The sequence below is a fragment of the Fukomys damarensis genome, unplaced genomic scaffold, assembly GCF_012274545.1.
Source record: "Fukomys damarensis isolate Sample0158 unplaced genomic scaffold, DMR_v1.0_HiC HiC_scaffold_38, whole genome shotgun sequence".
NCBI lineage: Eukaryota > Metazoa > Chordata > Mammalia > Rodentia > Bathyergidae > Fukomys > Fukomys damarensis.
Genome location: NW_022900950.1, coordinates 54,414,370 through 54,427,710, shown reverse-complemented (window position 1 = coordinate 54,427,710; position 13,341 = coordinate 54,414,370). Strand labels below are relative to the sequence as shown.

The 13,341-nt window shown below is 34.0% G+C and overlaps 1 protein-coding gene across 1 annotated transcript in view; it reads right to left on the bottom strand.

Annotated features, from left to right (window-relative positions):
• The window catches only part of Vwa8 (von Willebrand factor A domain containing 8), a 381,153-nt gene that overhangs the window by 118,265 nt on the left and 249,547 nt on the right, over positions 1–13,341 (bottom strand). Inside the window, exons 32-37 of the mRNA XM_010637116.1 lie at positions 12,199–12,309; positions 11,295–11,359; positions 8,901–9,026; positions 7,741–7,850; positions 6,945–7,099; positions 3,744–3,939 (exon numbers count right to left, since the gene is read on the bottom strand). Coding sequence (XP_010635418.1) covers positions 3,744–3,939; positions 6,945–7,099; positions 7,741–7,850; positions 8,901–9,026; positions 11,295–11,359; positions 12,199–12,309 — 763 coding nt within the window. The remainder of the gene's footprint in view (positions 1–3,743; positions 3,940–6,944; positions 7,100–7,740; positions 7,851–8,900; positions 9,027–11,294; positions 11,360–12,198; positions 12,310–13,341) is intronic.

The following is a 13,341-nucleotide window of genomic DNA, read 5'->3' as shown; positions in this document are numbered from 1 at the left end:
TTTGACAATGCCTGCTGCTAGAACCTTGCTGAAGTAGGTTGAATTATTTATAGACCAGGGTTCTTTGCCAAAAGCAACCAGTTACTGAAGCTGCTGGGATGACTAGAGCTGCCTAACTCACCAATTTAAACATTTTGGCTTACCACTTACAGCCACTTTTCTCTTTATAAGTAGTAGTACTAAATTGAACTATTGCCATTAGTTCACCGTGAAAGTAACAACTTATCTTAAAGTATTTTTTTGACATCTTTGTTTTCTTTCACTATGAAAATTAATTCCACAGCATGGAGGGTAAGAAAATACAATAGTGGCTGTGCTTTCTATTTCAAGTAGGAGAAAGCAGGAATCAAAGAGATATTGCAAAGAATTTTATTCTTGGTATTAAAAAATATTTTCACATATCAGAAAAGAGAATTTGTGGCTACTGGGGAAGTATTAAGAATAGTGGTAGTGGTGGTAGTAGAGGTCAGCATTTAAAAAATAATCAGAGGGCTGGGGATTTAGCTAGGTGGTTCTGCCTCACAAGCACAAGGTCCCGAGTTCAATCCCCAGTACAAAAAAATCAGAATGTTTACTGATGTGAAAATAAATCAAAAGCCTTATGGATATCCTTGAACAGAATATTCAATTGAATTAAGGGAATGGAAACTGTGTCCAGCTTTTTCTCCAAACCTAGCCAAGTCCCTGTCCAACCATTTTATATGTTTCTACACTGTAGACTGAAAAGAAGCTTCATACATTTCCATTATGTTTATAATCCAGTTGGATGTCAAAGATAGAAATAAGCTGCATTTGGAGATTAGTTCACTAACCATTAAATGGAAGTCACTGCAGCTGTGTTTATCACACCATTCCCAAGAACAATGGGGACAGATTATATGCACAATGCCAGGTGAGGAGTAGTAAAAAAACTGTCAGGCAAAATAACCAAGAAAATCTTTAGAGGGAAGATAAAATTATATTAAAAATTTCACTCTTTCTACAAACACAATTTGATGTTCACTTGCTACCCATTGTGTTTAATGTACTTCTGCCTGTATTCATAAATTAAGAGTGATGTGTGCCATAAAAGAGGCTTTTATTTATAGAGTTCCATATTATAGTGTTTTCCAGTGATGTTTTCATGGTGCTGGAAAGACAACTTTGGCAATACCACACTTAAACAGATCCCTATGAACTCAACATATATACACAGAGACAGGGAGAAGAATAGTCTCAGCATCACTATGTGTGAAGGTAAAAAAACTGGAAAGAGTCTAATGTGCCTTGTCAAAGAATAAATGGCTAAACGGTAGTACATAAAGCAGTGAAAATAAAAGCTGAGCTATCATCAGTATGGTGATAACCAACTTTCTCCTGTACCAAATTGTGCTCAAGCTCTTCTGAATCCTCTTTATAACTAGGCTCTGATTCTTTTTGTCTCTTGCACCATTTTGTAAAAAATCAGCTGGAAATGGATCATAAATCTAAATGTAAAATCCAAATCTGTAAAACTTCTGGAAGAAAACCGGATATTTGCTCTTCATCAAAATAGGAGGAAATGTTTTAAAAGTATATATCTGACACAGGACTTATATCTGGAATATATAAAAAGCACTCAAAACTCATAAAGGAGAAAAATTTAATTAAAATGGGCAAAGAATCTGAAGAGGCATTTCATGAATAAGATCCACATGAACAATGCTTGACATCAAGTGCTAGGGAAAGTACAATTAAAATCATAATGTGTGAGCACTATAGAAAGGTGAAAAACTGACAATACCAAGTAATGGCAGTGACCCAGAGCAAATGGAACTCTCATTCATTTGGTAGCAGGACTACAAATGGTTCTGCCACTTTACAAATGGTTTGGCAATTGTATTATATGATACAAAAATGCCTTTCTTAAGTATTTGCTCAAGTGAAGCAAAAGCTTAGGTTCACTTAAAAAACTATGAATGCTTATGGTGACCTATTCATTACTGCCCCAAACTGGAAGAAATCCAAATATTTATCAATTTGTGAATGCATAGGCAAGTTGTGGTACATACATATAATAGTGGCACATCCACACAACAGACTTTTAACTTGGCAATAAAAAGGAACAAACAATTAGTATGCACAACATATACGACTCTCAAATATATTATATTAAATGAAAGAAGCCAGACTAAAAAGACTACAATCTATATACAGTATGATTCCTTTAATATGATATTCTGGTAAAAGAAAATATGTATTGGTTGTAAGTTGGGGGTAGGTGGGGGGCTTGACCACAAGTGACACTGGGAGAATTAGGGGGTAAGGGAAGTCTTCTATCAACTGTGATGGTGATTACATACCTGTTTGTATTTGTCAAACTCAGAACTATACAATAGAAAGGGTGAATTTTACTGTGTATAAAACTGAACTTTCATAAGAGCAAATTAATACATTAAAAGTATATATGGAAAGCGGGCAGGAAAGGAGAAGAGTAGAAGAGGTAACAGTGACAGGAAGCTATGGCAATACTGTGGTCATGGTGCTTTGGATGGGATGTTGGCAACAAGATGTATCAGCGAAGTTCTATCAGAGAACGTGGTGATCGAGGATGGATGAGAAGTGGAGGATGAGGTAACCCCAGATGTCTGGGTGGATGAAGGTGTACTGAGCTCTGGTGTAGAACACTGTGTTGACCCCTGGGAAGGCTCTGTCAAGCTCCTCTACCTTTCCCAGAAACAATTCTTTCATTCAGTTTATTCCTATTATCTTTCAACAGTCACTTTATCACAAGCCTGGCTTGTAAGCTTCTCATTAAGCTGATGTATTACCTTGTGAATATTCCTACATGGCACTTATTACACTGTATTGCAATTGTCAGTTTAATCATTTGCCTTTTCTACCATAAAAGACATTTTTAAGGAAATGATGATTCCTTTTCCATGAGTTTCAGCTTGGAAGGAACTAATTCTAAATATTATTATTTAATCAGGTCTTTTCAAAGCCAGTAATAGAGTGTTATTAAAACATACTTAACATTACATTTGTAAGGGCCACACTAATATAATGAACATGAAGGCAGATAACATATTATTACCACTGTGATACAAATAAGACTAGTCAATGGTTCGTTGTTCAAAAATTTTTTGTAATTATCCATTACAATGAATGCCAGTATGACTCAATAAGAATAGCATTAAACTTGGGATTAAAAGACCTTGGTACCAATCTGGGTGGGTGATCCTGGGCCAGTATTTTATCTTACTGTGTCAGAATTTCTTCATGTATAAGTCAAAGGGCAAGCTAACAATAGGATGGGGTTTGAAGAGTAAGTAGATTTATACAAGAAGCGATCAGCACTGCACTTGGATGTGGCAGCAATAAACATAAACTGACACGCGGAGCACTGATGAGTGAATCAGTCAGTATACTAAGTACCTGGTCTGAGTCTCAGGAGTTTCTTTGCCTAATATCCTAGTCATTTTTAAAGGCACCTGAAAAATACATTCTAGGTAACGCCACTGAAGTGAGCTCTAACAGCAATGCTGCCAAGCACACACCTAAGAAGATGAGTGAGTGCTTCCAAAATACACATAGCTCTTTTTAGCTACTTCTAACTTGTCAGAATGATTCATATTTAAAAATATGAAAGGACAGTGATAAAATAAACATCCCCTACTAAAGCTATTTATAAATAAGAAATGACAATGATAAGATAAATATCCCCTACAAAAAGTAAGCTGCTTTTAATCAACTTGGTAAATTAGGAATTGCTAAGTTCGTACCTTTTGGGTAGATGTCTTTTAAAGGGACTTCTCCTGGGGGTAAAATCCTGACTACCTGATTTGTATCTACAAGAGTCACACAATTGCTTTGTCTTGGAGTCCCATCTTTCTTCTTCCCTCCATACAGTGATGTACTGGTGACACCTGGATTATGCAAAGATGTTGGCCTCTTCCAAGAATAAACTTCACTGGGTGACTGAAAGAGAGAGAGAAAGGATGAGGGAAGAGGAAGGAGGGGGAGAGATTAAAGTACTAAAGTACTGAAGTACCACATGCTATGTTACCCTAACTTTTATAATGCAACCCTTTAAGCAGATACTGGTGGTAAATTTCTGTGTCTCAGGAATGAGAAAATCAAATTATTCTTTAATCTTTTGGAACTTGGTATGGGAAATGGCTGTTTCACCAATAACTGTAATTTCCAGTTGAATGTGAAATATACAAGTTAATTTTTTTATTTTGAAACAAATTACAATAAAAAGAGGGAATATGGTAGTATTATTAGTTTAAAAATAATACAACAAACACCTATACATCTACTCTTTAGCATAAAGAATAGAACAGAACTGGTAATTCTGAAGTCCTTGGAGTATCCCTTCTTAAGCACACGTTTCTGTCTTCCCTAGATCTAATTCTTCCAGAATTTTGTGTTTTTTTCTTTTACCTTAAAATTTTGTCACGTATATTTATCCTTTCCAAGATCATAAACTATATTTTCCTATTTTTCCTCTAAAAATTTTCATATTCCTCTAAAGTGTTTTGTATTTAAGTCCCTAGTCCATAAGGAGTTAATTTTTGTAAATGGTATGAGGTATGGCCCTTGTATATCCTTTTCTCATATGGAAAGCTAATTGTCAAATACCACTGGCTCACTGATCTGAAATGCTGCCATAAAATACAACTCTGTGCACGCAATGACTACCCTTCCCCACCACAGATGTCCTTCTACGTCTTCTTGGGCTCTGATCTTTGACACCTTACACTGGCTTACTCTTTGCTCATTTTAAAAGTTCGATTGTTCCGTTTCAAGAAATGTTATCCTTCTGGATACAAGTCCTTTGTTATAAAAGCAGCTTGCAAATGTTTTCCTTCAACATTCAGATTTGTAGATGTGTTATCTGTCTGTCTCTCTTTCTCTTGGCACCATGGATTGAACTCATTTCTTTGCACCAAGCTAAATCCTCAGCTCTTTTTGTTGTTTTTTATTTCAAGACAGATTCACTAGGTTGTCCAGGCAGGGCCCAAACTTGTGACACTCCTGCCTCAGCCTTCTGAGGGCTGGAATTGCAGATGTGTCTCACCACACAACTAGCTGTCTTTTCATTCTTTTAACAATGTCTTTTATGGAGCTAGAGTTTTAAATTTTGATGAGGTACAACTAACTGATCTATTTTCTCTTTACGTATCATGTCTCAAACGTTCAGTAAAACGTTTATTTTACTAGATGTAGTGATAGTAGACATTCTAATCTTACTTTTGATAATTAAGTGCATTTAATGTTACCTGTTGACGATGATATTTTCTATAGGTGTTTATAGCTACTGTATTTGGTATGAGGTTAAGAAAGTTATAAATAAGTTTATAATAATTTGTTGCCTCTGATAGCTATAAAAAGTTAGTAAGGTGTGACACCCCTTTGTTGATAGTTGTATAAGAATGCAAAGCAATTCACATAAAAACAGAAAGGCAGTGTGGGATAGAAGAAATGATATGAGTTAGACGGCTAGACACACTTGACCTCAAGTCCCAGGTTCCTTGCTTATAATCCTTGTGACCCTGGAAGTATATACCATCTTTCTGTTTCTACTTTTTTAACCTATAAAACTTTGTAGAATTTTATAAAAATTAAGTATTATATATGAAAGAACTTAGAGCAATACAGTGCTTTACTGAGGCCTAAAAATATGATTGTTATAAACACTGAAAGGCTACCTCACACTAATCTCCCACTTAACAAATATTCACTGAACATCCCCCATGGGGGGGCATACCAGGTTTCAAGGGTACAGTTTTACTTTAACAAGGCCAGTAATCTTAAAAGCTATAAAGAATTTCTATAGGGTTAGTACAAGCAGTGCCTTATACCCAGCTTTTATTTTTTCATCTTTATTACAGTAACATTATAATTCCATAGTAATTTCTTAATCAGATTAAGTAATAAGATAAATTATTTAGATAGTTCCATTATCACAAAAAGCTCCATTATTTCTTCTACTCATTGTAGCAAGCATTGAGAGAGCATATTAAATACATCTCTTCCATTCAATTAATCTCTAGTTATATAATATGCTAGCAAATGTTTTTCTTCTTGATAATTAGGCATATGGCAAAGTCCTAAGCCACATATTATCCATTGGGTTTTGGATTTCTAATATTTTATAGCCTAAAGTACCCGACCTTCATTAGTTATATTAAATTTTTGAGGGACGTGAACGGGTGTATTATTAAGCAAAGCCCAGTATTTTTATTGTTAAATGATTCTATCATCCCACCTAAAAGCTACAAGGAAATTATTAAAATTAAATGTTTAATGATACCACATGGGGCTACATCTAATGTTATTAGATGACAGCTTGTACTGAAATAACCTTTATATTTTATTTTCCACATTTTTATCAGGGGAGGATGGTGCCTAGTTTCACCTGAAGTTAATTACAAATAGCCTCTCCTTTATAGGTAACAGGAGAAAACAGAAGGGTCCATATATAAGAAAAGGAAGTTGAGACCCTTATGGTATCACTTGAGTGCTGCAAAATAAGATAAATCAGAGTACAACTCAATGGAAAGTGAACTGGTGCTCGTAAGTGTTAAAAATTTTTATTTTATAGTAATGATACTCCAATATATTGGAGTAAAAAATTCTAGAAGTTGTACTACTTTATTGGTCTCATGCTCCTCTTGACAAAATACAGATAACATGTTAGAAAATCACCTTTAGAAAGTTATTACTGTGTCACATGATCTCTCACATATGAATAATACTTGTGTCTCCTTACTAAATTATATCATTGCATTATACTTTAAAAAACAATACAGCTATATACATGCGTTTTTTATGACTGATTTCAAATATGAAGTTGATTTGAAATATCTATCAAAAAATGATACTATTTTAAATTATCCCTGGAACAGGGTGACAGATTATAGGTCAAGTTGAAAGTTAAAAATATTTGCTCAATAATATAAAAAGTTGATACTTACCATGAGATCTGGAAAACCAACAACTACGGTAGCATAACTATCGTCATCTGAGAGCACTCGATTGGGAGAGGCAATCTTTTGTCCCACAGCAGAGCTTAGATTTTCAGATGATAGTTGATCAGTTGAAATTTTATGAGGTATGCTTAATTCTCTTTCTGAAAAGTGTAAGACAGATGTTAGACACATACGCTCCGAGGATGCTCTATGAACTAATTTTTTGCAACATTTCATTCTCAACAAACTTAATGAAAAACAAACAAGGTAAAAAGAGAAAACAAATCACACTGAAGAGTTCTTGTTTGAGAAAACTGTTTTTACAATCAAAGTATCTTCCCAAAATGATTCCAAGTATTTATGGAATTAAAATTTTTATTTGCAATAAATTATCATTTGTAGATCCCTGCAGAAAAGATATGAAACTGATCCAGCCCAGTGATGGCAATAGTATATTTTGGATTTTTTTCCATAAATTACTGTTCACCTCCCCAAATGAAATGAATTATATAGGCATTCTGATGGTCTATGGAAGAAAAAAAAAAGATAAGCATATTCTAAACTACACTTGGGACCTAACTGTAAATTCAGATTATAATTTTTCTGTTAAAAATTTCATAGAGTTTAAAAGTAAGATTGCTGATGATCACCTGAAAAGTTGTAGATTTTCATTTCCTATTTTTAGTATAGTGACTGCATTTTTCTTTTGGTATGAACTTCCTATAGCCTAGAGTTATTGTTCTTCAGTGAATCTAGAGGTTATTGTGTACGTAGCCCTAAGCACAAATAATCTAATATTTACCTTGGGTAACTCCAAACCCAGTGCTAGGCAGCTCCTCCTTCAAAGTATATAACTGGCAAACCCCACTGTCCTCAGATTCAATATGCACAGGCTTTGTTAAAAGATATTTTCTGTAAAGAAACAAAACATTTAACTTAAATGAAAAAAATTTTCTTTTTCTACTAATTCTCAGGGAAGACTAAGAAAAATTAGTCTTTTTCCTTCCAAAGCCTTTAAAAATATTCTAGTATAATTTACAATTTAGCATTTCATCATGCATTAACAAAGAACATGTCAACACCATTATAAAGCAGTAGTCCATCATGATGCAGTAATGTGAATTTTTAAAATCCAACATTTCCTATAAAAGTGTTGTTAAAAAAAAAAAGAGCAACTTTCCTGGGACACATCCCCATTTCCAGGGAGCTCTCTCTCGATCTGACTCTTTGTAGTGGCCAGCTGAGGGACATAAGTCCTCACCACTATAATCCCTTTGATCTATTTGTTTTTAAGATTTCTAAACCGTGGATGTATAAATAGCTAGAAATTGTTTGTAGTGAGCCACTTCTGCTTTGTAGGAGAGGGGTAGAAAGAATCTGCACTTAGCTAGTGGATGTAGTGCATGAGAGAAGGAAACTTGAAATTTATCACACACTTTTTCTAAGTCAAGTGTTGTGTACTGCCCTTCATCAAGAAGTGTGCAGTCCAGTGGGTAGGAAGTTGGGGGTGGCAAACATAAACATAACAGAATAAGAGCATACAAGATGAAAGCAAGTAACTTCTACAGTGTAGATTCTGTGAAGTTACCAAAAGACAAAGTTCTACAATAGAGACTGGGCTCTCAGGAGCAGAATGTAAACTGAAAATCTACTTTGAAGGATCTCCAGTTTAGCAATAACACAGAGAGTTCTCAGTGTGCTAACAGGAAAAATCTGAAATAAATATGGATTACATGTAAAACTTATTTGTTACTGTTAATTTCAAGGCCGTTCTCTGAAAGGGGATATGTAATTTGTTTTACTTTTCTCCTCCTCTCTCCTTGTAATGCTTACCTTTAGCTACGCTGCCAAACAGAAATAGTTAAGTCAGACAGAAGGAAGACTGAACAGTGAGAACTTTGGATAATGGACAAACAAGACTGTCCACACTCCAGGGGATACAGTACAGACAGATTCACCTACTGATTTGATTTGCTCTCCACCAGAAGCCATTTATCCTCTGCTACAAGGAAAACTGTCTTGAGGTTGATAGGAAGTGAGATGGTGTGAGTGCGCCCTTCTAAAACATCCAGTACAGTCAAACTATTCCTGAAAAAAGAGAAGAAAAAAAAAATATATATATTTTTTTAATCAGGTGTCAAACTTGGGACCTTGCACAGAAGAAAATTATATTTGAAATGAAATGGTAAGGATAATGATTGAGTAACAATGACATAGTTACTTCATGCTATATTATGCAACTTAAAAGAAATGTGTGTTTTTTTTCTTTTTATTGAGTTTATTAGTACAATATAGGTATACAGTACAGTTACATTCATCATTGGGATCTTGTACCTTTACATGATAGGTCTTGATTCTCATTTTTTCCCCTTGTCCCTGCCCTCCCTTCATCCCCTCCTCTCCTCCCCATTTACACACACTTGATTTCCATTTTTTCAATTTCTCATATTTTTTTCCTCTCCCTTATTACCTTTCCCCCATCATTCCCACTTTCCCTATACCTTTAGCCCTTTACTTCCTATTTCACATTATGAATTATCTCATTAGGATCCTGTGTACTATTATAGTTTTTCACACCAAAGAAACTATTTGGTATTTCAGTTAAATAAATCTCTGTATGAACATTAAAAATAGGGAATCCTAAAATAAAACTAAAAAGGAAAGCAAAAGAGAAAAGGCAATGATGTAAGATTAAAATAATCCTTAATTCTGAAGATGAAAATGGTCCCTTAACATATTTAAATTGCTTCTTGCTCTTGTAGTCTTATCTTATTCTTTTTTTTCATTATTTATAGAATACTTTATTAGTTTTTGTAATCAAACCCATATAGATATCACCTTACATATTTAATACAGTGTGTTACCCCTGTACAAATGGAAAAAAATAAAAAATAAAAAATAAATTAACATTTCTAGATCAATATGGCTGTCCAGTTCTGTACAATGCCAACTCAATACAGTAAATTGGGATAACACCTAGACATATAATAATCAAGATCCCAGAAACCCAACAGAAGAACAAAATACTAGAAACAGTAAGAGAAAAGAAACAAATCACATGCAAAGGAAAGCCCATCAGAATCACAGCAGACTTTTCAACATAAACCCTCAGGTCAAGGAGAGCCTTGAATGAGATATTTCAAGTACTAAAAGAGAACAACCTCCAACCTAGACTAATGTATCCTGCAAAACTCTCTTTCAAAATGGATGGGGAAATAAGATACTTCCACGACAAAGAACACCTGAGAAACTACATGAATACCAAACCAACCCTACAAGCAATTCTAAACAAGATCCTAGAAAAAGACAATGAAGGCAACAACATGAGGCCCAACAGAGCAAATCAAATAGGCAAGGCAAGAAATTAAAAGGAGAAGATGAAAAAGTATAAGAGAAATAGACTGGCAAAATGGAATAAGAAGCAAAATCCAACAATATGTTTTATACAAGAAACACACCTAGTGCAAAAGGAAGCCCACAGACTGAAAGTGAAAAGATAGAAAACAATTTTCCATGTGACAGGAGCCCAGAAAAAAACAGGGGTAGCAATCTTATTTGTAGAAAAAGCAAATTTCAAACCAAAACTGATTCTAGTATTATTAATGTAGGACGGTACTGTATCATACCTCTGCGAATGCAAAATATCTTGTACCTGCTTTATGATATGTAGTAGTGACTGTGCTTTATCAGAGGTATATTTAATGATATTACTCTAGAATGTTCTCTTTCCAGATGATGATTAAGATGCAAATAAAAAAAAATGGTGCCAAGTACCACAATAGCAACAGAACTGTGCTGTTTTCTGGATATTATTCTTTTCTTTGTTTTTTTTGTGTTTGTTTTTTTAATGGAATGTGCTGAATGTCTATAATTTGTTCAGATGACTGCAGAAACTGGAAAAGCTGTTGCTGCTATTGGTACATAACATACTGCTATTATTGGTCTTTTTACATAAATATAAATATACATATACATACATATATATATATCTTGAATTTTTGGAAACTTTAATGGTGCTCTCAACTTTGGAAAAAGAAATGCGTTTAAGACTAAATAATAACATAGAAAAGGGTTAATTGAAAAAACAGCTCTATACAATTCTAAACTATGTCAGCGTGTATATGAGAAAAAAAATGGAAAGTGACAGCTGTCGTGTTAGTAGTGGCTGTGTTATGGAATTATGAGTGCTCTTATGTCTGTTTCTCAGTGTTCTACAATGTGAGAAGATTTAGTTTCAAAGTTTTATAGTATTATATTTATAATTTAGTTATATTAATTTTATAACAAGTATAATTGAAACAGGAAAGAGAACAAAATAAAGATCCTAGTTTAAATCTTTTACAATGAAAAACTCACCCTTTTTCTTTGTAGAATACTATCCAGTTTTTATGGGAAAATTCTTTACACATTTTATAAGTTTCCTAAAGACAAAATAAAACAAATATCTACATTAAATGCGTCAGTTGCAGTCATTTCTCTATAGCTGTTTCCCCTTAAATAAAAAACTTTCAATGCATAAAACTCTCAGAGAAGCTGTTTACCCACCCCAAGCCATTTATGATAACATGGATTAGACTACATTACAAAACTTACTATAAAGTATGCACTAAAATCTCTTTAGAATAATAATGCCAAATACTATTTAGAAACAAAAATGCTACCTAGTGATTAATTGTAGAATTTACATCATAACATAAATATATAGAAAGTATTTTTCTTCTTAGATTCATTTATTACATTTAAAAATATATTTTTATGGGCTTTTAAGACCTAAGTATTCTGTCTTGCAGAACATTGGATAAGCTTTATTTTATATCAGAATGGCAGAATAAACTCTCTTGGGTTGGCCTACACTGTTCATGTATTAGTTTAATTTACCTAATGAACGGAAATGTTTATCAAGTAGGAAAATCAGGTATCATATTCATGATTTTATCATAAAAATTCAAAATATAGCTAAATAATTAGAAAACAGAATTTGTTATGAATACTATTCTCAAATAGCTCATGAAGTTCATGAATATGGGTAATTTTCATGTTATATGGTGATACCAAAAGATGTACTGATATTTAATCATACATATCTCTATCAATACATTTGTATTATGTTAAAATCTATAAATACATATCAGGAGAACTCTCTTGGGCACTACAGTGGGGGAAAAAGAGGCATTGAAAGGGATGACAAGACATGCATTTTTAGGGTTAGAAATCTGCAAAAGTCCTTGGCAATTTTCTGGGCAAATGTGGTTTTCCTTACACCTTCCTCCTTGCTCCACCAGGATGATTTCTTAGGTATCACTTCTTCTAAAGGAATGATGAGACGACGGATGGTCTGCCCAGTGGTATCTAACAAGAGGAGGACATTACTCTGGAAAGAAAAAAAAGTTGAGGTTCAAGATTTGTTCATTTTCACTTGCTTTTATTTATTTATTGATATTTGTTTGTTTTGCACCCAAACTCGGGACCTTGTGCTTGCAAGAAAGGCAGCGGAACCACTGAGCTAAATCCCCAGCCCTCGAGGTTTGTTCATTTATAAAAAGCAGTAGCATGTTGATAACCTGACAGTGAAGGTTATAGTGATAAACCAGAGGGAAGACAACGGTATTGAAATATCTATGACACTGATTGTGAAAATATTCATATAATTCTTAAATGGAATTTAAAGTTTTGGATGGTTTTATGAAGATATTTCTAATTATGTAATTATGTGACTTTCTCTTTGAAGACTTTATCTTAAAATCATTCTCCTCTATATACAGAAACAACTCCAGATGTACTCAGCTGCCTCATCTTTGACAAAGGAGCCAACCATCCTCAGTGGAGGAAAGATAGCCTCTTCAATACATTGTGTTGGAAAAACTGGATCTCAACCTGCCAAAGATTAAAACTAAACCCTTACCTTTCACCATACACTAAACTAAAATCCAAGTGGATTAAAGACCTAAATATTAAAAACAGAAACTAAACTTGCTGGATGATAAGTTAGGTAGAACTTTCAAAGACATTGGCATAGGAAAAGACTTTATGAACAATCCTCAGGAGCACGGGAACTAGCACAAAGAATCAACAACTGGGATCTCATCTTTTTTTTTTTTTCAATTTTATTGAGTTTATTGGTACATTTTAGGGATACAGTACAGTTACATTCATTGTTGGGATCTTGTACCTCTACATGGCAAGTCTTGATTCTCATTTTTTCCCCTTACCTCTGCCCTCCCTTCACCCCCTCCTCCCCTCCCCATCTACAAACACTTTATTTTCATCTTTTCATTCTCTCACATTTTTTTCTTTTCCCTTTTTGTTCTTCCCCTACGCATCACACCTTCCCTACACCTTTAGCTCCTTTCTTCCCATTTCTAAATGTCAGTAATCTTATTAGAATCTTATGCATTGTTGCAGA